This window comes from Eptesicus fuscus, chromosome 7, assembly GCF_027574615.1.
Source record: "Eptesicus fuscus isolate TK198812 chromosome 7, DD_ASM_mEF_20220401, whole genome shotgun sequence".
NCBI classification, from domain to species: domain Eukaryota; kingdom Metazoa; phylum Chordata; class Mammalia; order Chiroptera; family Vespertilionidae; genus Eptesicus; species Eptesicus fuscus.
In genome coordinates, this window is record NC_072479.1 from 105883443 (window position 1) to 105908273 (window position 24831).

At 52.7% G+C, this 24831-nt stretch overlaps 2 protein-coding genes across 4 annotated transcripts in view; one reads left to right on the plus strand and one right to left on the minus strand.

Annotated features, from left to right (window-relative positions):
- The first annotated feature begins 4961 nt into the window (after positions 1-4961).
- On the plus strand, positions 4962-20048 carry NUP50 (nucleoporin 50). Of its 3 annotated transcripts, none has more exons than XM_054719623.1 (8): positions 4962-5394; positions 8907-8985; positions 11105-11188; positions 12584-12770; positions 14058-14717; positions 16551-16632; positions 18771-18889; positions 19727-20048. In XM_054719623.1, exons 2-8 carry the CDS (start codon positions 8917-8919, stop codon positions 19930-19932), a joined length of 1407 nt encoding a protein of 468 aa, XP_054575598.1. In that variant the 5' UTR covers positions 4962-5394; positions 8907-8916; the 3' UTR covers positions 19933-20048. The 3 variants fall into 3 exon arrangements, with proteins under 3 accessions (XP_054575598.1, XP_027986780.2, XP_008153677.2); XM_008155455.3 differs by lacking the exon at positions 4962-5394 and adding an exon at positions 5736-5824; XM_028130979.2 differs by lacking the exon at positions 11105-11188 and having other exon boundaries at positions 4963-5394.
- Positions 20049-24261: 4213 nt separating this feature from the next.
- KIAA0930 (KIAA0930 ortholog) overlaps positions 24262-24831 on the minus strand; it is a 37732-nt gene continuing 37162 nt past the window's right edge. The window contains exon 9 of the mRNA XM_054719625.1: positions 24262-24396. Within this exon, the coding sequence (XP_054575600.1) occupies positions 24386-24396 (11 nt within the window). The 3' untranslated portion in view covers positions 24262-24385. The remainder of the gene's footprint in view (positions 24397-24831) is intronic.

The window sequence follows — 24831 nt, forward strand, 5'->3', positions numbered from 1 at the left end:
CCCCACCCAGTAAGCAGCACGGTCAAGAATCAAACTCCATGCAATCACTCCAACGCTCACGTTCTTTCTTTTTTAAAAAAAATATATTTTTATTGATTTCAGAGAGGAAGGGAGAGGGAGAGAGAAACATCAATGATAAAGAGAAAATCATCGATCAGTTGCCTCCTGCAGGCCCCCGACTAGGGGGGGTTAAGTCCGAAACCCAGGCACGTTCCCTGACGAGGAATCAACCGTGACCTGGTTCATAGGTTGACGTTCAACCACTGAGCCATGCTGGTGGGGCTAACGTCTTCTTTGATAATGAATTAATTAATTTTAACATTTAAAAAATAATTCTTTATTGTTGAAAGTATTACATGTCCCCTTTTATCCCCCATTGACCCCCTCCACCACGAGCGCCCCCCCCCCCCCCCGCCTCCTATTGTCTGTGGCCATGGGTTATGCACATATTATGCATATAAGGTCTTTGGTTGATGACCTCCCACCCACCCACCTCCCCAGCCTGCCGCCCCTGCCGGGCTGATGGAACACGTCCTGTTTGAATTCCTTAAACTAGGGGCAGTGTGGTCCTGTGGCTCCTGCTGTTGGCGTTTTCGGTAAGCCCGAGAATGATTCCCTCTGAAGACCGAAGCCCACCTAAAGCAAAGGCCGGAGTGCAGCTGGGAGCCAGCAGTTACCCTGCCACTCCCCTCACCAGGGTACACTGGGCACGCGTTACCCGAGACACGTGCGACTTGGTCACAGTGGCAAAGCTGACAGTGTCATGACACTCCAGCAACAGAAGGAAATGCAAGATCACACAGCCATAGGCAGGAACGCGTTTTGAATTGGGTAAGGCAGTAACCAACACGTCTAGCCGCTAACTTACTGAGCATCAACATGAAAATGACCAGCCGGGCAACCATAACACCCGCAGGGGCTGAGCACACTGAAAGGGATTTTGGAGGCAGAGTTCAGAAAAGACTGGCTAACCCCTTTGGAGGACTATTTCACAAAACGAGGGACAAAGACGCTCGCTGAACGGAAGCAGCCACATTCAATGCCGGCAGGAGTCCGCAAACGGCCTCCGTTCTCCTGAGTTACAGGTAGTTTAAAGCTGTCATTTTGTCAGCACTGAGACCCACCATGCAACGTGCATGTCGGCTAAGGGCTAGTGTATGCGTAAATCCTTTTTTAGTTCTATCAGAAAGGCACCAATTACCTCACCTTCCAATAGGTAATGAAGTAAATGTGCTATTTTGCTTAGCCTTACAGGATATTGTATTACTGTAAGAATAGAAGCTGTGATTTTAACAAGGCCACATTTCAACAGAAGAACTGTGAATATAAGGAAGTCTTTCACTACCTCAGCCATGTCCCTATATGGTACATTCTAGATATAGTTGATGAAAGAATGAGAGAGAGGCCGGAAAACCACGGGATTTATTTAGAGAAGGACCTGCCGGGCTGTCTCGCAAGGAGAGAACAGCAACACGTGCAGAGGGAACACGCCTTTTGAGGGGAGGAGAGGGAAGGGATGGGGCTTAGGGTACTCGGCACGCGCTGACTGGTGGTTTCACATAAGGCACATGATTAGGCACTTAGGGACTTAGGAATCGGGGGCTTAGGGTATTTGGCAGGTGCTGATTGGCGGTTCCATGTACAGTCCATATAAGGTGCCTGGTTAGGTGCTCAGGAATGTCCAGGCCGCAGGTGCAGGTTACGTCATACTCCGCCCACCAGTTGGGGGAAGGGGGGATCTATCAGTTGACCTCCAAGAAACATCCAAACCTGTAGAGGATTTTTGTGTTTATTTGAGCCAAACTGATGACAATGGCCAGGAAGCAGTATCTCAATGGATTGAGAAAATGCCCGAGAGAATGGCAGTTTTACAGGCTTAGGCCGTGACTACCTGCCATGACTCACTTGTAGTTAGGAATTATTTTATACATTAGAATCACAGGAGACATAAGGGGGTTACGTGAAATCCACTGATGATAGATTAGGAGGCAGGAGAAAGGAAAGTGGGGAAATCTGAGACCGAATAAAAAGTCAAATGCAGAGCCCCCCGGTGGGGCCCAGTTGGCCGAGTCATCCCGTGCACCGAGAGATGGCTCAGTTCTGGTCGGGGTACATGCTCGGTTGCAGGCTAGATCCCCACTAGGGAGAGTACAGGAAGCAGACTGATCTCTCTCTCATCAATGTTTCTCTCTCACCCGCTCTCTCTAAGATCAATAAAAACATGTATTTTTTTAAAAAGTCAAATGAAGAGACACTTCTTTTACATGGGTAAGTACAGGCTAGTTAATACATTCAGCACAGAGATGGTGTGTGGGCAACAATGAGGGGTTCTGTGGCCTCATGCCCTGGTGGGAGGTTGTACCAAGGGGTCTGGAGAAGGGGGTGACTCTGACATTCCAGGGACGTGTCATCGGAGATGCACAAAGGCGATAAATAAGGTCACTTATTTACTTTCTGTCTCTGAGTTTGCAGGGCCCGCCTCACAGACCTCCCCGAGCTTGTCAGGTTTAGCACGTGGCCCCTTTTCATCCACAATATTAACAGCAAGCGGACTAATAATTACACTTTGATGTTCAAAGCAAAAATTAGCCATTTATAAGGCACTAGAAAACAATCTGGGAGGAAGGAGCTTCACACAGACAGACCTAAATATAAAGATCCACAAGCTGTTAGTCAGAGGGAACGATCTGGGATAATGTTTCTATCGATGAAGAAAAAGGCTTTGTTCGTTTGGTAGTCAGTTGAGTGCCCATTATGTAGTAAGGATGGGGAAGCAAGAGGTGAGGCTGGGGGCTGAGAGAACCGTGGCTAGGAAGGTTTAAGAGGTAAGGATTTAGTCACTATGGCACATGGAAAAGCTGACGGGGCAGGGAGAGGAGACCAAGGGCCACCTGTAGCTCGCCACCAAAAATCTGCGGAGTCCCCAAGAGCAGGCATCCGATGTTGAAAGGGCATGTGGAACGGGGTGGGAGTGAGCCCTGGGCTCTGGCTCCAGCTCGGCCTCTAACCAATCAGATGGCTTTGGCAAGCTATACATCATCCTGAAGGGTATTATAGGTGCTCTCTTCAGTTTTTGTTATTTTTTAATGTTTTTGTTGATTTTTTTAAGATAGAGAGGAAGAGAGAGGGAGATGAGAAACATCCACTGGCTGTCTCCTGCACGCCCCTTACTGGGGATCGAGCCGGAAACCCAGGCGTGTGCCCTGACCAGGAATGGAATGGGTGACCTTCAGTGCATGGGATGATGTCCAGCCAGCTGAGCCACTCCATCCACGGCCTCCTTTTGTTGATAAAAACAGACACTTGGCTCAGTGGATGGAGCATCAGCCTGTGGACCACAGGGTCCAAGGTTCGATTCCAGTCAAGGGCTCCCTGGCCTGGGCCCTGGTCAGGGTTCGTGCAGGAGGCAACCAATCGATGTGTTTCTCTCACATTGATGTTTCTCTCTCTCTCCCTCTCTCTAAAAATTAATGGAAAAATATCCTCAGGTGAGGATTAACAACAACAAAAAAAACCAAAACAAACAAAAAAACCCAAAGACCTCTCTTTCTGCAATACACCGTTAGTCAACATTCTCTGACTAGACACACAGTTCACACTATTCTAACACCCAGTATAGTCCCGGGTCGGGGCTTGCTTTCACTCCTATGGCAGAAAAAGAACAAACATCCGGCAACATCTGTTTTGGATTCCTGGTCCTAGGGGAAGTAAACATAATGGCAGGGAATAAATGTGACTTTTTCTCATACACCCAGAGTGGGGCCACCTTTTATTTTTTTAAAAAATCTTTACACATTTGTTCAACCCAGTGTCTAGATAAGGAGTCCCTCACACAGGGGTCCGTGGATAGGTTTTTAGGGAGAGTTCAGAAACACCCTGAAATCATAGGCAAACTGGTTTTCTACATGCACATATGCACTAACTTGTTTTCTAACCGGTGAATAACGGGTCTGACGCCCCTAGTGTCTTATGGTTAAGATTCTTTCACTGAGGCCCTAGCTGGTTTGGCTCGGTGGACAGAGCGTCGGCCTGTGGACCAAAGGGTCCGGTTCCGGCCCGGTCAAGGGCACTAGCTTGGCTGCAGGCTCTTCCCCTGCCCCAGCCAGGGCCCCATGCAGGAAGCAACCAATGATGTGCTCCCGTCTTTCCCTTCCACGCTCCCCTAAAAATCAATGGAAAAGCATCCCCGGGTGAGGATTAACAACAACAAAACCCCAACAGGGTTGTTCCCTGTGAGGCAACAAGAAGAACTGGGAAAACTGATGGGCACTTTGCAGCATAACCCGCGGCCGGACCGGCTGCGCCGCGGAGTAAGACAGAAACCCAAGCCCGGCCCCTGACGCGGGCCCCGAGCACCCGTCCCACGGCTCCGGGTGGCGCCTGCAGACGCACTTCCTCCCGCAGCGCAGTCGGGGCCAGTGTCACGGCCGGCGGGGCCCCCGCCACGGAAACAAACACAAGCCGTGCGGCGAGTGGGCCCGCTTCTCCTGGGCACCACCGAGGCCGTCCGTCCTGGCTCGGCGGCCCGGCCTCAGAGGACGCCGCAGCCAGGCCCGTCGCGGGGGCCGCAGGGCGGGGCCCCCGACCCCAGCGCAGGGTCCGCGCGGCAGCTCCTGGGGGCGCGGGGGCGGCGCTGAGCTCCGACCAGACGCCATCTCAACTCCACTCACGTTTCCCGGGCCGCGGCCGGTCCCTCTCGGCCCTGCAGCCCCCGGCCCGGAACACCGCGAGGCTCAGCCACGCTCACGGACTGACCGTGCTCTCCCGAGCGCCTCGCACGTCCCACCCGCGACGGCCCAGCAGCAGAGGCCGCGCGCGAACGCCTCAAACGCGCGCCGCGGCCGCCACGTGACCAACGTGCGTCCACTCCGGCCGCGGGCGCCGGCTCCCCGGCTGAGGCCGGCGCGCGCATGCGTGAGACATGGACGCTCCTCCCGGCGACGGTTTCCAAGCATCTGGGCGCATGCGCCGCGCGACGCCCCCGCTGCCCGCCGAGCGAGGGGCCGCTGAGCAGGGCTGCAGCGCGCTTGCGCAATAGCTGGACGCGGGCGTTTCTTTCCTCCCTTTTCGAATTGGTATTGAGAGGCGGATCGGAGTTACAAAATGGCGGCCTGGAGCGTGCTCGGCGCGGTTCCCCCAGCGGTCTCCGGCTGAGGGGACGGCTCCGCTCGCCGCCGAGCGCAGACAGACGAGCCCCTGGGGGACATGGTGTGGGGGACTCCGGGCTTGCTGATCTCCGAGTCCTTCCAGAATCTCTGCGCCCCGGAAGCGGCCAGGTGCGCTCACCCGGCGACCGGCCGCCGCGACCTCGGACCTGCTCGCCGCCGCGCACCGGGCGCACCGGAGCTTCGCCGTGCCCGCCGCCCAGCGAGTTCCGCGGCAGCCGCCCCGGAGGTGAGAGGCTGGGCAGCGGGGGAGGCGGAGGGGCCTGGGGCCGGGGATCCGCACCGGCCTGTGGGACCCCGGGAGGAGCCGCCGGGGTGCGGAGCCCAGGCCTGGGGAAGCCGCTGGATCGGGGTTCGGGGTTCGGGCCTGGAAGGGGACCCTGCGAGGGAGGAGCCGAGGTGCGCAGCCCCGGCCCGGAGGGGGTCCTGGGCGGGAGGCGCTGGAGTGAACCCCCAGGCCTGGGGAGGGGCGGGGGTGCCCGCGGGGTGGGGCGGGGCGGGGTGACAGCGGCCACGCCATCGCGGCTGTTTGTGAAGCGGCGCTCGGGGCCGACTTAGGCAGGGCTCGCCCGGGGGCTGGGCCCCGGCGGAGGCCGGCGGCCGGAGGGGCAGGGGCTGTCCCGGCGTGGCCTCTGGCTTCTTCCTCGCGGCTCCTCTCGGTACTTCTGTCCCCTCGGTCATCTCACCTGTCTCTTCTCATCCCCTCCGCTATCTCTTTGGCCTAGCTTCCCTTTTAAAAAATATTTTTAATGATTTCAGAGAGGGAGGGAGAGAGCTAGAAACATAAATGGTGAGAGAAAAAAAATCGATCGGCTGCCTCCTGCACGCCCCACACGGGGGATGGAGCCCGCACCCCAGGCCTGTGCCCCGACCGGAAATGGAACCGTGACCTCCAGGTTCCTGGGTCCACGCCCAGCCACTGAGCTACTTGGGCTGAGCATTGGCTTCTCTTCTCACTGCGATGCCGGAGCATTGATCACCCCGTTACTCGGTTCCTTTTTTGAAGAAGCAGTTCATTTGTTAAAATTGATTTTTAGAGAGAGAGGGAGGGAGGGAGGAAGAAAGAGAATGACATCCACTTTATTTTTTTGCCAACCGGTCTCCTTTTTTAAGAAATAAATCTTTAGTATTGAAAGTATTACATATGTCTCCCTTCCCCCCCTTATTTGTGCACTTTATGCATTCCACTGTGGCTTCCGGTGTGTGCCCTGACCGGGCGGGAAGCGGCAGCCTGGTGCCCTGTGGACAGCCGGACCCACGGAGCTACCCCAGGGCTGGAAGGAAGCAGTTTCCTGTTCCGCCGGCGGTTCAGCCCCCGAGTCTGACCCTAGTTCTCTTTTCCGCGGACACGACACTTTCAAGTGCGGTCAGGTCTGTTTTCCTCCGAGGGTGAGCTGATGCGGACTAGAGTTCACCTGGGGCTGGGCAGCAGCAGCTGGCGGAGGCCACATGTCCTCCAGTGACCGTGACGCTTCAGTTTCCCATCACAGCGCTTCCTAGGAGTCATTTCATCACTCGGTGCCTTTTCTCCACCCGCCAGAGCTTTGGGAGTTCCTTGGCCTCACAGCCGGCACAGGAGGCTCTCTAGGCGCAGGCCTCGCTCTCAGTACTTGGCAGGGATGCTTTACTCCTCATCTTGCATCAAAAGAAAAATGATTGTCTGAAGGGTCATGCTTTGAGACAAAATATGGGTTGGTTAAAATATATTTTAAAGCTTGGCTCATAATTCAAGTAAATACTCTTTTTTTCCAAGGGACTTTCAAGTTTCGGAGGAAGAATAGTATTTTATAGCCTTTGCTTCTAACAAAACTTATTTCTTTAATAATATTTATTAAGCCCTTCCTCTGTTCCAGGCATTATGCTTAACTAAGTTTTTTGTTTATCTCACTTAGTTTTCATACCTCCCTGTTCTACATATGAAATAACTGAGGCACAAAAATGTAACAGCTTGCCCCCAAAATGGGAAAACTGGGTTTCCAGCATCTTCCTGTAGTATTTTCCAAATATGTAGTGTCCCAGATCTGACTCAACAGCTGGCACACCCGCCATGAGACGGGCAGGCTTGGGGTGTTTGGAGTACAGCCAGCACAGAACAGAGGCCCCTGCCCTCTGGTTCGGTCCTGATTTGATGACAGCGGTCGAATGAGAGCAGCTACATTTAGATTGCTTTGCTGTGCCCATTATGATTATCCACTGTGGGTATGAGTTAGAGGTTAAATTCTTACTTTATCACAGTTTTTGTACTTTCAGCTTCACCTCCTTTTCCTTTTAATAACTTATTAACAGTTAACATTTCATCTTAATAGCAACAATGGCCATTTCAACTTCTCACTCACCTCTCCTGCCCTCTGGTGGGAGCGTTAGTTACTGAGCAGCGAAATGGCCAAAAGAATGCAGGCAGACGTGGCCTCTGGACAGTCAAGTTCAGTGAGGAATTCTGTATAAAACTACATTGTTTTTGTTTGGATTAGTAGCCAAACTTGACCAAGAGTTTGCGGGAGACATTAAAAAAGGACTCAAAGAGTATTAGGATGTTATTCGAAGCTGAAGCCCCTATGTAATCACAGGGTGGGTTTTGGAGGGCTTGGGGGTGTCAGCACGTGATGTTTATTTTATAGGCATTAAAGAGCAGCACGTGATGTGTAGGTTTGTATCCTAGTGAACATGAACTTCTAGGAACTTACTGGGGGGTGTGGTGTTGAGGGCAAACCAGAAAGGGGGTGGGCAGGTTCAGGAGCCCTGAGCTAACGGGTGAGCCCCTGGGCCCGGTGAGGGGCAGGGAAGCAGGGTTTCCTGGTCCATTGGGCTGTGAGTTATGCCGCTCACAGCGGAGCTCTCCATTGGTGGCCTTTGTTTCTGATACAGGATATGCTGTGGGATCAAAAAGCCAGTTACAAAGGGGCAGGTGCCAGCACCCTCTTTCAAGATAACACTCAGTCCCCGCCTCGCACCCTGCCCTGCCCCACCCCGCCATGGTGTCACAGGAACTGAGCTCATGGCTTACTTTTGAAAGGGTTATAAATTCTCAGAATGTTAACACGTCCATATTAATTACAGTTTGAGCTTTTAAATGATGTCCTATTTTAGCAATATGCAATTTGGGGTAATTAAATGTTCAGTCTTGGGAAATGTATTTATACCAACGTCGTCTGTAGCCTAAACAAGAGGACTTATGCTATGAACTTATGACCAACGTCTTATTAAAATTCCTACTTAAGCATGAACTTCACTGGCTCATCTTGAAGAAAATTTTAAATATTTAAAATGTTTTGTCTGTAGCAAGGCTATAATTTGCATAGAATAAGTTAGTTAGGCACTTCTTGATTATGTATAGTGCTTAAAATTTCAGTTTTAAAAAATCAATTGAGGTTGCATATAACTTTTTAAAAAATTTTATTTTATTGTTTAAAGTATTACAAGTAGTAGTACATGTCTCCTTTTTTTTCCCCATTGACCTTCCCCTGGTCCCCCCCCACATGCCCCCCCCCCCCCCCCCGCCCCGCATACCACTCTTTCAAGTAGAGTTGGTTCGGAGCTGTTCAGAAGACCTACCCGGCTTCCCCAAGTAACCCTGTACTGGATTGAAACCGTGGGAACTAAGAACACCTTTGTAAAGTTCCGTTAAAGCGCTTCCCAGTGGAATGTTTTCTCTCATTTCATGCTAGAGTGAATTTTGAAAATTCTTTGTAAGAGTCACCTCTTGGTCTAGAAAAGCAAATCTTGTCCTCTTTTTACTTTTAGCTTCGGAAAGATGGCCAAAAGAATCGCTGAGAAGGAATTGACCGATAGGAATTGGGATCAAGAAGACGAAGCCGAAGAGGTAAAAAGGAGTTTTCCTGAGTGATTTCGTACTGCTTCTAATGTAAACGGGTTCCTCCTGAAGACGACAAAACGAAAAGGCCTTTTTTTTTTTTTTTAATATATTTTATTGATTTTTTACAGAGAGGAAGAGAGAGGGATAGAGAGTTAGAAACCTCGATGAGAGAGAAACATCGATCAGCTGCCTCTTGCACACCCCCTACTGGGGATGAGCCCGCAACCTTGGTACATGCCCTTGACCGGAATCGAACCTGGGACCCTTGAGTCCGCAGGCCGACGCTCTATCCACTGAGCCAAACCGGTTTCGGCGAGAAGGCCTTTTTAAGACCATCCTGCACGGGAAAAAGTGTGGTTTCTCTGGTTTCTCGTGACCTGTACTGAATAGAGACATTTATTAATTCCACCTGGGTGTGCCTGTCCACCAGCACCTTCCCCCTGAATTTCACATACTCGCAGCATTCTGAACCCGTGCTTTTAATCAAGGCTGAAGGACGAGTAAATGATGGAGTCACGAACTTAGTGCAGTGCCACGCGCAGACTTGACAGGTGTCCACCACCACCGCCGCCTTGGTCGGCCATCCCTGTCAGTTAGATTCAGATGGTTGAGTTCGCCTCCCTCACTCTGATCTTCTCAAAGCCCAGCTTCATTTCTTACTCTTACAGACCTGAGATGCACCCCCCCCCCCCCAAATGGCATTAATGGGAATAGAGTTTAGATTGGCCTAGTTTCTTTCCTAACAAAACCAGAATGGCCTTCCCTGAGGAAATCTTCCGTGTTTCGGGTGCTTCATCAGCAGTGTGGGATCCCCAGGCCGGTCCACCGAGGAAGTCTGCACCCAAGCTAAGAGGATAGTGTCAAGTAAAAAAAAAAATTGAAGAATGTGCAAGTATCTTCAAGCTTATTCTTAGACCAGAGGCCCGATGCATGAAAATCTGTGCAAGAGGAGGCCTTCCTTCCCCCAGCTGCCGCCACCGGCTTCCCTCCGGCACCTGGCACCCGGGCTGCTTCCCTTGGCCCCGGCTTCGTCAGGAAGGACGTCTGGTCTAGTTAGCATATTACCCTTTTGTTACTATATGTTATTATAGATGGCTGTCTTCTTTCTGAGTCTATTTCCTGGTACTAGTAATTTTTCTTTACAAATGTTTGCACCAATATGGTTAGGGAAGTCAAAATCACAAGCATGTTAACATTGTAACAGGGCTTTTAACATTTCTAGCTGCTGTCATGCTTTTTCGCCAAGACTTGGGTAACTGCATTTTCCCCCAAGTCTTACGTACAGCTACATTCGGAGCCCAGTAAGATTTAGACTACCATATAAGGATTGCTTTGACATTAAAATGTTTCAGGAATGAAAGAACTCCCGTTTGGAGAGTTGCTAATGAATGAATGTGGAAAGAGTTACATTTGGGCAAATGCAGTGAATGATCCCTCTGTGGCTGTGGAGCTCTGACACTTCCTGAAGTCGCTGTGGCTGGAGGGGTTACGGAGTGCTTACGCCAGCCGGGCGGGAACGGCAGGCACGGCTGAGCCAGAGGCCCTGGGCACGCTCTGGGGCTTAGTAGTCACCCAGAGTCCCAGTGCCTCCGGGTCTCTTGGATGAAGGGCAAATGGGCAGAGCTGTTTGTAAAAATAATAACTGTGTTTCATAAATACAGCTTTACTTTTGAAAACAGTAGTAGTAAAATACTAGATTTGGGCACCTGGGTTTCAGAACTGGTGCCACTCCCAACGGTTCATGATCTTTAAGGTACCTTCCAGCTGAAGTTTTATTAATACCTTTGAATGTACCTGAAATATTTGAAAGCTGTGCTGAGTAGTTTGGCACCGAAGTTTAGGTGGGCTGAGCCTTGTCAGACTTTCGTGCACGCACGCCTCTCTCTGATTCAGATCTTGGATTTGTAGGTTCCAGAAGACTGGTGATTCACCTGACTGACACTGGAATTCACCCAGATAGAGCCTGGATGTGAATTTTAATGTGCCCTCTCCATAATCTGTATTACGAGGATACTCAGCACTCTGAAACTAGCAGATAACAGAGGGGTTTGCCTGGTCCGGCTCTTTCCCTCAGCATTGTGTCTCCATTGGCCTTCTCTCACCGCTGTCTGTTGTGTGCCTGCAGGTGGGGACATTCTCAGTGGCCAGTGAGGAAGTCCTGAAGAATAGAGCCATAAAGAAAGCAAAGCGTAGGAATGTCGGATGTGAAGTGAGTGTTTCCACAGCTTTCTCCCGGCGGTGGGGGGGGGGGCGAGAGTGGGGGGGAGCGGCAGTCGGATCAGTAAGCGCTCGTTAAAGTGCTTTCTCCGCTTGAGAAGCGCTTGGTGTAGAACAGCGGTCGCCAGCCTTTCGGCCCTCAGACCACCATGGTCCGTGGACCACCGGTTGGCGACTGCTGGTGTAGAACATACAGAACAGTGACCACAGGGATGTGTGCCCTACAGGGAGCTCCCAGCTGCAGAAACGATACAGGTGCAGACAGAGTAGAGCAGAGTGCCAGTGTGAGGAGGAAATGCGGGCAGCAATACGGAGACCCGAGAAGTGCGTGTCGGTGGCAGTGAGAGAGGAAAGGAAGGGATTCTCAGTCTCCTCTGCTGCCTGGGGTGAGGTGTGGGTTGGAGAAGTCCTTTCACCGTGACAGAAGCCTTTCCCGTGCCACCGTGTCATGCATTAACCTTTTGCACTCGGATGTCGAGTGTGACTCGACATGGTTAGCATCGGTAGCGGCTCGTATGTCAAATTGTATTGAATGTATCAATAATATGAAATATAAAAAAATCCAAATAAATAAGTTTGTATGAAAAGAAACTCCAGTTTTTTATTCTACTGCCACGCTTTGTAAAATCTGGGGTATTTAAAAAATTAAATCCCGAGTAGAATAAAGGAATCGAGAAAAAAAGCAAGTGAGTGCAAAGGGTTAAAATGCTTCCTTCTGTGCTCAGAAGATCAAGGATGAGTTGCATATCGCTCAGAAATGGAAATCACGTGGTCAGGGTTCAGCAGTCACCACATTAACAACTCTCCCCAGGACGGTCCTCAGCCCTCCGTGCATTCCAGGCTGGGTGCTGTGCTGCGGGCCTGGGCCTCTGCTCAGGCTGAGCGGGTGTGACCACGCCGGTGGCAGCTTCGGCAGAACCCTGCACAGCTGCGCCTCTGCGGGGGCCCTGTCCCTTCCACGTTCTTTCCTCGTTTCAGCTCGTTCTTTAGACGGGGGTGCAGTTGGCTGTAGGTGATGAGTCAGGTGATGTTTGATGGGAAAGGGCCAACTTAACTAGGAAGGAAAGGATGGCGTCCGTTGGAAATGGACGTGAGGGTGGTGTGGAGTTCTCCACAGACCACTAGGTACACTGGCGGCTGCTCGGACCGGGAGTGGAGCGAGAGGGACAGGCAGGAGGAGATCAGCCGTCCGGAGGCTGACCCACGGGGGTGAGAGCTCGTGAGGAGGAAGGGCTTCGGTTTGCATGAATAAAACGGCTCCTGCCCTGTTTCTGCTCCTGGCCAGCAGTTTTCCTTTCGGGGAGGCTGCGTAATTCAGCCAGGACCGTACCGCCGCTCGCTTGCCGGTTGTAAGATTGGAGTGATCTGTGCTCTCTCTGTGTTTCAGTCTGATGGTGGAGGGGCCTTTAAAGGCTTTAAAGGGCTGGTTGCACCTTCTGGAGGAGGAGCGTTTTCGGGATTCGGTGCTTGTGTTGGCGGGAAGCCTCTGGAAGGACTGTCCAATGGGACCAGCATGACTGGTGCCCCGCCCTTCTCCAGTGCGAGAGCTGCGGCCGAGACCAAGGTGGCCTTCGGTAAGTAGGCCCCCCTCCCATCTGTGTGAAGAGCACCCCGAAAAGAACTTCGCGGAGAAGCTGTTCTTGTGCTTACCCTGGGTCCTGAGACTGTGAGCAGGAACAGTCACAGTGAAACGTAGAAATGAGGGAAATGTCGGCTGTTTGCGTTCGTCAGTAGAGAATGAGCTTTTGAGCCCAAATAGAACTAGGTTCTGTTCTCAGCTCTGCCAGTTACCAGCTCTGCGACCTTGGTGAAGTTCCTTAACCGCCAAGCCTCCCGATCTTTACTGAGAAGGAGTGATGAGAATTGACCTCAAGTCAAAGGAGGAGAGGAGGCTCTTAGTAAAGGCCTGCCTTCCATCCCGCCTTCTTTAACCCTTTGCACTCGCTAACCCTTTGCTACCAATGCCAACCGTGTCGAGTCACACTCGACATCCGAGTGCAAAAGGTTAATACGTGTACCCAGGACTTTGTGTATGGCACACACCTTCCAGAAACTTGGGGGTCCTCCCATCTACGTTTATTTTGCCCAGGATGTGTTGGTTGCCTGATCTTGTTTTGAGGGAATTAGTCAAGATTTCAGGATTAGCCCTAACCGGTTTGGCTCAGTGGATAGAGCATCGGCCTGCGGACTGAAGGGTCCCAGGTTCGATTCCGGTCAAGGGCATGTACCTTGGTTGCGGGCACATCCCCAGTGGGGAGTGTGCAGGAGGCAGCTGATCGGTGTTTCTCATCAATGTTTATAACTCTCTATCCCTCCTTCTCCCTACCTCTCTGTAAAAAGTCAAAATATATTTTTTAAAAAAGATTTCAGGATTAGCAATAGAGAATAAGATCATGGATTAAAATCTTGAGTTCTTGGAAAAGATCCCAACTTGTTGGATTGTTCTTAGCTAGTTATTCTAGAAGTGTTTCATTTTAATGAGGCAGAATGTTTAGTGTGATTAAAATAAAATTAACTTTCTGTTAAGATTTTAACTGCATTAATGATGTTCATTCCTACAACCTTGGGGATTAAGTTTTATACTAACAGTATTTTGACAGTTCTGGGTAAAACGGGCATCTTTTTGAAGGAAAAGATTATTTTAAAATGACTGATGCAAGCATATAATAGATACTGTTCCTGCGTAGAGTTTGATTTGATTTTTGTGGTAACCAGATCCTAAATATTAGGTGTGCACCTACTTCCTGAACTGTCACAAAGATGGGATGCAATAAAAGCAGAAAATACGAAGTGATACAAAAATTTAGATGATTTAGTCAAATCAACTTCTAAATAAATCTTAAAACGTGCATTTCCTTTAGGATCTATCGCTGCAAACGGCCCCGCCTCCTTGGCTGATGGTAAGGTTTCAAATCCCAAAAGGAACGGTGACGGTCAGCAGTCCTCTGGGCTTGCCCCGAGCACCACCCCACAAGGGAGCGCCTACCACAAGCAGCTGGCGGCCTTGAACTGCTGCGTGCGGGACTGGATCGTGAAGCACGTGGACGCCAACCCGCTGTGCGACCTGACGCCGGTCTTCAGAGACTACGAGAGCTACTTGGCGGGCATCGAGCAGCAGCTGGGCGACAGTGGGAGCGGCGGCTCCGAAAGGAAATCTAGCAAAATGTCCCTCGACTCACAGGCTCCCTCCCTATTTGGTTCAACAAAGTCACCGCCAGAGTCCACATTTTTGTTTCATGGGGATAAGACTGAGGGCGCCGCTGAAAAGAAGACAGAGGCTGTGCCTGAGAAACAGGGGGGCCCATCACTAGGAGCGACAAGTGCCTCGTTTAATTTCGGCAAGAAAATGGATGGTTCTGTGTTGGGCTCCTTAAACTCTGGCCCCCTGGCTGGGTTTTCCTTTCCTTCTGGAAACTCCAGTTTATTTGGCAAAGACATTGCCCAGAGTGAGCCAGCTGCTTCACCCTTCTCCGCGACGGGGTTGGAGAGCCGGGCGGGTGGCGCCAGTGCTGGCTGCAAAGGTAAGTGGGGGTGGGTCCTCGAGCCCCTTTCGGTGTGTGGAGGTGTGTGTTCCGTGGAAGAGGCAGACGTGCGCCATCAGTCCGAGCCGTGTGATCAGGACCGGCTGGCGGGCCCTGAGTCTCCGCTTCCTGTGTGCAGAAGGGGTAAGGCCTGTTGCAGGGTTATCGTGAGGACTAAGAATATAAAAGTTAAGAAGATGAACTTTCCTGGCACAGTGATTTTGAAAAGTATCCAATACATGGCTTGTATGTAAAGGATTAAGTGAATTAACGTTTGAAAATGGTATTTTATTGAGAGTTTATCACGAATATCCACTGAGTTGTTTGTATGTAGGAGATTTGGTCATAAATAACGGCACATGGCAAAGCATGCTGTACGTGTGAAAGGGAGACTTCATGAGTCGGACAGATTGACCAGGTCTTTCCACAGGGGGATTGTTTGGGCGCCAGGACTGTTTCTCTTAGCGTCGCTTTTTAAGTTGCTTTTTAGTTTAGGGAGTTTTATGGGACTGCCTTTCTCTTTAAGAGGATGGGCATTTGCCTCTGTTGCCGTGTCTTCGATCTCCCGTGTTGGGGCTGGAGTGAAAGGAAGTGCTGTTCTGGCTCCGTGCAGGGTGGGGGTGGGGGCGGGGGTGGGGGTGGGGGCGGGGGTATGGGTGGGGGTGGGGGTGAGTGTGGGGTGGGGGTGGGGGTGGGGGTATGGGTGGGGGTGGGGGTGGGGGTATGGGTGGGGGTGGGGGTGGGGGTATGGGTGGGGGTGGGGGTGGGGGTGGGGGTGGGGGGGGGGGGTGGGGGTCGGGTACCAGAACACGGGAGGCATGCAGTTCAGACAGAGCTCAGGTGACGGATGCTTGGCTTTGGAATGATCCCTCTGGCAACTTAGCTCATTTCCCGCCTGACTGACGTGCCTGTTCCTCGGCATGACGCAGGTGTGGTCACAGGAGCAGGTGTGGTCACAGGAGCAGGTGTGGTCACAGGAGCAGGTGTGGTCACAGGAGCGGTAGGGGGAAGTGTTAGGAGCATATTGAGATTTTCCTCTTCCAGCCGTGAGCTGAGTATACACACACGTGTTTGTTACCTGTCTGTGTGCCCAAGGCTGCAAACACCAGAATTTAAAGGAAAGTTTTATTGATCAGGAAGGTGCCAACTGAGAAGGTGGGAGACTCATCCTCAAATCCATCTTAAGAAAGTACAAAATTCAGGCTTTTTTATGTGAAGGGAAGGGGAAGTGGGAGGGGCAAGAGTGATTGACCCCAGACCAGCAGGGGTGCGAGGAAGAGAGCTCCCCTGTGGGCCCGGGTTGATGTGAGGGTGGTAAGAGGCTCCTTCCAGTCTTTGGTAACAGTCTGTACTCCCGTCTCCTGGGAGGACTTGCTGCAGGGGCGGCTTCTGTAAAGCTCACGGGGCTGCAGACTCCTCTAAGGACTAGCCGTCTGGGGGAGAAGGTATGCCTGCAGGCTCCGGGCGCAGAGCAGGTTGGACCGGCCGAGTCAGAGGCCCAGCACTGCACTCTGTCACATGTTTGATTTTTCTTTTTTTTTCTGTGAAAGTTTGCATATGCACTGCATCATAAGCAAGGGCATTTTTTCATTCCAGGGCTTTCTATAAATCGATAGTTGCTTTAGAACAGAGAAGTATGTTCCCATTAAAAATGTCACAAATTTCTCATTTTTCACAAAATAATAAAAACCCAGTGGGTGCACACACACGCACAATGTGGTATCAGCTTACGTGGCATTTGTAGGTTGAAAGGGGGAGGTAGGTGACAAACTTCCTTATCACGTGTGTAAGCCTTGATTTGAGCCTCGCTGAGTCCGTGTGTTTCTGTGACAGGTGGAGAGGAGGAAGAAAGCGACGAGCCGCCCAAAGTAGTGGTCACGGAGGTGAAAGAAGAGGATGCTTTTTACTCCAAAAAGTAAGTCCGAGTCGGAGCCCAGGAGCCCGCTTGGTGAATGCTGTCGGCCGTGGGCGGAGGCTCCGCCATCGCCCCGAATTGACGAATTGACGGTGCGGGGCTGTGCCTGCTCCTTGAGCTGGAGCGAGGGAGCATTCTCCGCCCGTTTATTTAAAAACAAACATGTTCTAGACGTTTCCTTCTGGGCACAGCCTTCTCTCCTGCCGACCCAGCTCTTCTGCTTTAAAGGGCCATAGAGAGGGCTTTTGCTTTGCCCTGCCTGCCCCTCTCGGCTACTTCCTCTCCCCTTTCTCTCCTCCCTGCCTCTCCCCTCCTGCACCCCCCACAAGGAAGTCACCCGTCACTGACGTGGGGTTCCCTGCTACTTCTGCTCTTGGTCAGGAGGCGTCGGTGACCCATCCTGGAGACTGGCTGGCCTTCATGGATTTTCTCGCAGGTCTGCACAGCCCTCCCATTAAGGCTGTGTGAACACTCTTCCTGCTGTCGGGGGCTGCTTGGTTTTAAAGTTATTGGGGTGACATTGGTTAATAAAGTTAGAGAGGAGTCAGTGAAACTGTCACACATCGTCGGTGAATTGCACCGCGTTCCCCACCCAGAGCCAGGACCCCCCTCCCCCCCCCCCCCCCCTGTCACGGCGTGTTGGACCTGCTTTAGAAGAAGGCAGAGGGGAATTTTGAATTACTCTCTCAACGAAATGAAATTAGTACTTTGAAGAGATAATTTACTGAAAAGTATTTTTGCCATTTTAGAAGCTTCCTTAGATGTATTTTTCTAATAGAAAAAGTTCAGCCTAATGAGTCAGCAGTTTTCATAACAATCACCATGTGCTCTGAGATTTCCAAGTGTTAACTACTTTTGAGAACTTTTAAAAGAGGCCAACAATTCCTTCTGCCTGTTTTTAAAAATTATTGACCCAGATGACAGAAAGGCGTGTCCTGACTGTGTTTTTCCTAATCTGAGCACGTCAGAAGCCGTGGGTTTGGTTTCTTTGGTGATAAGCTGAGGAGCGTGTGACACTAACTTCTAGGAGACGCTTTACTGCATCCTCATCACTTAGGGAGATAAGGAGAAAGGGGAGGGCTGTGGGCAGTGCTCGTTCTGTTTTGCTGTTTTCTTTTTTAGTTAATCCTCACTGGGGGATATTTTCCCATTGATTTTTAGAGAGAGTGCAAGGGAGGGGGAGAGACAGAAACATCGATGAGAGAGAGAGAAAGAGAAAGACACGTTGATTGGTTGCCTCCCACACTCACTCCGACCAGGGCTGGGGGTCACGCCTGCAATCGAGATACGTGCCCTTGATCAGAATTGAGCCTGGGACCCTTCAGTCCGTGGGCTGATGCTCTATCCCAGTGGTCGGCAAACTCATTAGCCAACAGAGCCAAATATCAACAGTACGACGATTGAAATTTCTTTTGAGAGCCCAATTTGTTAAACTTAAACTTCTTCTAATGCCACTTCTTCAAAATAGACTCGCCCAGGCCGTGGTATTTTGTGGAAGAGCCACACTCAAGGGGCCAAAGAGCCGCATGTGGCTCGTGAGCTGCAGTTTGCCGACCATGGCTCTATCCACTGAGCCAAACCAGCCAGGGCTTTTCTGTATTTGTTCTTGTCCTTGAAAGACCAGGTGGCCGTGTTTTCGTTGTTGTTTAGAAAAATAGGTTTATTTGTGTGTTTTTTAAACTTTTTTTTATTGATTTTTTACAGAGAGGAAGGGAGAGGGAGAGTTAGAAACATCGATGAGAGAGAAACACGGATCAGCTGCCTCCTGCACACCCCCTACTGGGGATGTGCCCGCAACCAAGGTACATGCCCCTGACTGGAATCGAACCCGGGACCCTTCAGTCCGACGCTCTATCCACTGAGCCAAACCAGTCAGGGCTAGGTGGCCGTGGTTTTGATTGTCTTGAGAAAGGGCCGTTTCAGAAAGTTATGTAATAATTTGAAAACATAGTGGGAAGGGTTCTCGAATACCTAAGCAGGCGTTCCTATTCTGGTTCCTGCCCGACCCGGTCGGGTCCACAGAGGCGCAGCTTCCTCTGCTCTCCTGCAGCAGCGGTTCCCCCACAGCCATGGACGTGGTTAGGGACAGACTGGATGTGTGCTTGTCTGTCTGACTGGCCTGTTGTTTCTCTCCACAGGTGCAAACTTTTTTACAAGAAAGACAATGAATTTAAAGAGAAGGGTGTAGGAACTCTGCATTTAAAACCTACAGCGAATCAGAAGACACAGCTGTTAGTGCGGGCAGACACCAACTTAGGTGGGTGCCCTTCCTTCCAGGTGGCACCGCGTTGGCAGTCACGTGGCACCGTGAAAAGCCCTTCCCCCGCTCGGTTCAGCCTGTGAGGTTTCCAAGTACGTGAGGTGGGGTGGGACAGACCGTTCAGGCCAGTTCATCCTGACTTAGCGGCTCTCGCGGTTGGTTTGAGTCCTGGGAGCGTGTAGCACAGGCACCGCTGGAAGCTCAGCGAGAAGGTAACAAACGGTCTTCATGCTCCTGCGTGTCAGACGTGACTGAAGCTGGAGGAAGACTGGATGGCTTAACAATAAACACACAGGGGATTGGTCATTTAAAGGAGTCCTTTCTATGTAGCAAATCATCACTGATACACTCCCCTTAGCCCACCCAGCTGGGCCCTGAGCACCCCATGGAGGGGCTTTGGGAGGGACCCGCGGTCTCAGGGGAAGTGGCGGCCAGGGCTGGCTGCCGAAGGAGGCCTCCGCGAGCCTTTTCCTTCCTGTGAGCCTGGCTGGGTGGTGACGCGCAGTACTGCCCCCCCAGGAGCCCCCCCCCCGCCCCCCCAACGCGTTTCTTTGCTGACGGCTCTCAGGGCAGCCCGTGTGCCCGTCCTACAGCGCGACAGCGGGTGGGAGAGCGGCTCCTCCGCGGTCGGGCAGAGCCGTCCTGCCGGTGGCCTCGGTCCTCTCGGGACACCGTGCTGCCTGTCGGGACCGGCCGTTTCCGTGACGTTCCCGTGGCTCCCGGTTGACACTCGGTGGCGTGCAGAGGGCTCCGTGTGAATGTTTCCGCCTGGGGCTCTGGTTCGTGGAGCCGTGGTTTGTCTGACTTGGGTCGTTTCTGTTTCCTTAAACGCAGGCAACATCCTGCTGAACGTCCTGATCCCGCCCAACATGCCGTGCACGCGGACCGGGAAGAACAACGTGCTGATCGTGTGCGTGCCCAACCCCCCGCTGGACGAGAAGAACGCCGCCGCCCCCGTGACCATGCTGATCCGGGTCAAAACCGGCGAGGACGCGGACGAGCTGCACCGAGTCCTCCTGGGGAAGAAGGACGACGCCTAGCCTCCCGCCCTCGCCCAGTCGGTTTCTTCTCCGGTGACATTCTGAGGACGTTAGACAACTTAAACCTTTGTGAGCAAGAGTAATATGGCCAATAAACCTTCAATGTTTAGTGTTAAGAGCGGTCTAATGTGCAGACTACATTTGAAAGACATTTTGGGATTTTTAACGTTCATTTATTAAGTTAACCACAAGTGATTTCTTAACGGACTGAGATCAGGGTAGCGATTGGATTTCCCAAAGCTTTTCCCACCCGTGGGTTTGGGCGAGGCTCCCGGGTGGGTGTCCAGAGGAGCCTGGCCTCACCCGTCCGCCATGGGCGAGGCCGGCTGTGGGGCCGCCCTCCCAGGGGAGGCGCCGCCCTGCTGGGCAGGTGTGCTGGCTTCTAAGTGTTCTTCTAAAGCTGCAGCGGGGTCCCCCGTGTCACCCTGCGGGGCGCTCAGCAGACGTGGCCTTGCCCCCTGCGGGCTGCTGTGCGGGACCCGGAACTGCCGCTCCTTTTACAGGGAAACGGGGACTCGTGCTTTGGTTTCGGAGTTGGATGCATGAGGTGCTGTCGGTTCCTTCTGTGTTCCCCTCATGCCGAAGGGGCGAAGGGGGGTCGCCAGGGATGAGGTTTAAAAGCACAGATTTGGTCGCTTACACTTTGTAAGTCATCCTGCAGAGGAATGAGGGTGCGGGTGCCGGGCGAGCCCTGCGGGTCTGCCTGCTGCTGACGGCACAGGAGCTCCTATTGGGCGGGGCCTGTGGGCGCCCCAGGACACGCAGGGGGAGCGTGTGTGCAAGTGTTGCCTTTAGCTTGGACCCCGGGATATTCCATATTCGCCATCAAGTTCCAAGTCCTTTGGAGGCTGAGACTGTTCGGGATGCCCATGTGGAGGGGAGAGCCGTTGGCACAGGAATGTCGGGGAGCTCACGCCAGCGAGCCCTTCGGACAGCACGTGAGAGACGCGGCTGTGAAGGTTGAAATGCCCGTGTTCCCGACTCGGTTAGCGCCGGCGCCAGGCGACCTTGTTTACGGCTCGGTGGGTGCCCGAGGGCTCACGCGGTATGTTCCGACCTCCAGCACATCTTCTGACTTAGAAAAGAGGACTCACAATAATTGTAGATGGTGTAGTGTTTTTTAAAGAAAACAAGCTGCAATATTTAGGTGTAAAGGGGCGGGGAAACGTGATCAGATAACGTCAATACTGGAGGTCAGGTGACTGCACTGCTCTGTCTGTTACCCGCGCAGGCCGGCGGCCGGGAGCAATGAGCACGCAGACCGGCTGCTCGCGGTGAGGGATGTGGGCCAGCGCTCTCCTGCGGCCCAGGCAGAAGCCACAGTGGCTTTTGCATCTACTGCTTAGAATTGAGATTATCCGTGTGCTCCGGCTACAGATGACTAATAAACAAGCGGATGATGCTGTTACAGGGATCCTGCCCCGCCCCTGCCCTGGGCACGTTGGTTTATCTGTGAATCCAGCTGTCGGAAGGATGAGGAAGCACGGGGAGCACATTTCCATTTGTTACAGCCTTAGCCACCGTGCTCCGAGGCCCTCCCGGACAGCGCAGCTCAGCGGGCACCCTGCTGGTCACGGGGCATCGTTGTCAGCGTTTGCATGACGGGCGAGATGCGCAGCGGAAGGTGCGGGACACCTGTGCGGGCCGTTAGCTTACGTCTCTCCCACTGGTGATGGCTGTGCTTACCCCTAACATTCCCAGCGAACTCGTGCTGCTAAGACTCACTGCTCCAGTGAAAATTACAGGGAAAACTGTGATGTGTGTCCCATAAGTCAGTGTGACGTTTTCTTACAATCCCTACGCTTCAGGCACTGGGTCTCCACTTTAAGTAGGGGCTGGGGTACCAGCGCCCGGAAGTGTGCGATTTCACTGTAACCCCAGCTCCTCGCGTGGCCTTTCCTCCCCATTGCGGGACAGCTACCCCTCCCCGTGCGGTCACCTCATCTTTAACAACGTGTTAGAAATACGTCTTTAAAGTGTTTAAATGGGGACTGAAATGTTCATTTTTGGTTGAAGAACCTGTAAAGTGTGTTATGTATGTGGCTAAAGTGAGGTGTGTCTGGCTTTTGTTCTGAATCAGGTTTTGTTGCATCTTGACAAATACTGAGCATCCCAGCGGCCTGTTCCTCACTGGCGGGTCCTCCTCATCCCTTTGAGCATCCCCAGGAGGCGAAACGCCGCTGTGGGCTCCTTCATTGTTAGACTTACAGACGGAAGGCGTGTGTCCAGGTGTTGTTTTTGTTTTAATTTCAGAGAGAGGAAGGGAGAGGGGAGAGAGAGAAACATCAGTGATAATAGAAAATCATTGGTTGGGTTCCTCCTGCTCGTCCCCTCCTGGGTGTCAGGCCCCAAACCCAGGCACATGCCCTGACCAGCAATCAAACTGTGGTCTCTTGACTTATGGGTCCGAACTCAGCCCCTGAGCCACAGGGCCGGGAGCATCCAGTTGTAGAGAAGTTCAGGTTGTTTCCTCGGAAGAACAAGTCTGACTGTTAGGAACTGGTTTTCTTTGAAAGGATGACCGTTTGACAACTTCAATTCCAAATCCTGTTTTTGATATGCTGCATGCCAAAAATACCTGCCTACTGTCGCATCTTGCTCTTAGTTCAGACCAGTGCTCACTGAGGAAGGTGGGGGGGGTGGGAGCATCTGTCAGTCATATTCCGGAACAGTCCGCAGTGCACTCGAGGCTTCGCACACCAAGCGGCTCCTCCCAGACCCCCAGTGTCCGTTCTCATCCTGAAAGTGGGGCTTGGAAGTAGAAACCGGGTTGTCCTGTGCTGCCCGCAGGGACAGGGAGCCTCTTGGCAAGCGGGTCTCAGCCCCACGCTGGGCACAAGGCCGCTCGGAAGTACTTGGCCTTGGGCCCAGGGCTCTCCCAGCAGACCGATGGTAACGGAGAGGAAAGCTGACTTCCTAGCAACCAGGTGGATACAATGTTTGCTTTCTGTTTTAAGTAGGAAATGTTTTTAATACTTGAATTGTCAGCCCATGTAATCCCAGTTTGTGTTAGTTTTTGAATGATCCCATTGAGGACATGTAACAATCCAGGAAATGTGAATAAATGGAGAGGAAACAAAATCCGTGTTTGACATTCCGTGTTCCTCCGCGACGCACCTGGCGCTAATCCAGGGCTCGAGAGCAGAGGGGTCTGCAGAGCGGGAGGGGTGGGTGGTGCTGCAGAGCTGGGGGCCTGCGGAGCCCCACCCAGGACCTCCTGCGTGGAGGGAGGAGGGAGGCGGAAGTGCTCAGGCCCCAGGCCACGCCCACAGGCTCCTGGGGGGGCTGTGCCGGCCTTCTCCGTGCCACCTGGTCTGGTCCTCACAGAGGCCTCCCGGACTTGGGTCTGGGTGGGTTTTCCAAAGAAACGAGTTCAGGCAGCTTCAGTTCCTCACAGATGAGCAAGTGGAGTTTCGATCTGTGTTCAGATCCATCTCAGTCAAAAATCCAAGCTCTTAAGGACATTTTAAAACTAAGGCTCAAAATGATCAAGAAAACATGTTTTGAGTTCACGGAACTAAACTGCAGTGCTGTAGGAAATCACTGGTAAGGCCTGACACAGGTGTTATGTTCGGAGGCGGGCTCGTGTCTGTCCAGCTCCCGAGCTGTTCGGCTCGGCCGGTCTGAGGGACGAGCCCGGGAAAGAAAACTGTCAGGACTCACTCACCTGCCAGTGCCTTCCCCGAGCGGAGCGGGCAGCCTCTCCCGGGCTGTGCCGGCTCCGCTGAGGGCCGGGCAGGACAGCCGTCTAGTGCGGCCCTGGGTGCGCAGCTGCCCCGAAGGCCTCAGACACCCGGGGTCCCACCCCAGACCCCGAGTCAGAGCCGGCGGGGGCCAGCTTGTTTCATGTTGGTGTAACTCGCATTCTATAAAGGCCACTCTGTGTCCAGCTCAGCCGTGTGAGTATATTCACAGAGCTGTGCGACCATCACACCACCCAGCTCCAGATTATTTCCTGGTTTTAACCAGTGGTTCTGACACAGCCTCCGATTTGAGAACCCTGGGCTACATCTGCGCTCCCTCGTGACGTGTTTGAAGATAACCCGTGGCACACCCTCCGGGCACATTCCGGGGGGGGGGGCGGGGGGACTGCCCTGGTACGGCCTCACGGGAACTCTGGCCGCTGGCGGTTTTGCCTCCGGGGCCCAGCCCAGCCCAGGCTGAGACAGCAGCCCGCAGGGTTGGGTGCAGCCTGCGGAGGGGCCAGGCCCGCACGGCCCAGCCAAGGGCTCCGCTGGGCTGGTTTCTGGAACTGAATTGCCTAAAATCCTTGGAACAAGACAGTTCACCCAAAATATAATTAAAGTTCACTTAACAACCATGGCCATTTCACACAGAGCAATCTGATGGTTTTATTCAAGTTAGATTCCAAGATGAAAGACTTAAGCCACATACAGGGGAGGGACACCTTGTCAAACCTGTTGGCTCACGTGAGGCCAAGTTGGGAGGGAATTCAACACCAGGCTGTGGGCAAAGAAAAGACACAGTGATCCCCGAGACAAAGGCTGCCCTTCCTCACACGGCTCCCAGGTCCTGCTGTGTCAACAACCACGCACAGAGCACACGCGTTTACACGTCACCACGTCTATGTACAACGGCCGGGGGTCGGATGGGCCATTTCACGCCCCCCTCCTCCCCGGGCAGCAGTCCCAAAGGGTCCCCTCGTGACTGTTTTTCCAGGCAAGGGCACGACAGTAGTTCCTCAAAGTCCATCTGGGTCAGAATTAACCACAAGTGATCAAGCGTCGGCGATACATAGCAACGAGGTCCTTCTAGGAGCTTCCCGGAGACTTTCTCCAGCTAAACGTTTTCCAGGTGACTGCTTTCCAGGGACCTAATCACTGACCGGGTCTGATCTGTGGTGAGGGAGGGCGTCTGTGACCCCCCCGAGCGGCCTCC

Excerpts from the sequence above, each read along its gene's own strand:
- NUP50 (XM_054719623.1), top strand. The coding sequence starts at position 8,917 with ATGGCCAAAAGAATCGCTGAGAAGGAATTGACCGATAGGAATTGGGAT. Across the intron at positions 11,189-12,583 it reads GTAGGAATGTCGGATGTGAA|TCTGATGGTGGAGGGGCCTT; the intron begins GTGAGTGTTTCC and ends TCTGTGTTTCAG. Across the intron at positions 12,771-14,057 it reads CGAGACCAAGGTGGCCTTCG|GATCTATCGCTGCAAACGGC; the intron begins GTAAGTAGGCCC and ends CATTTCCTTTAG.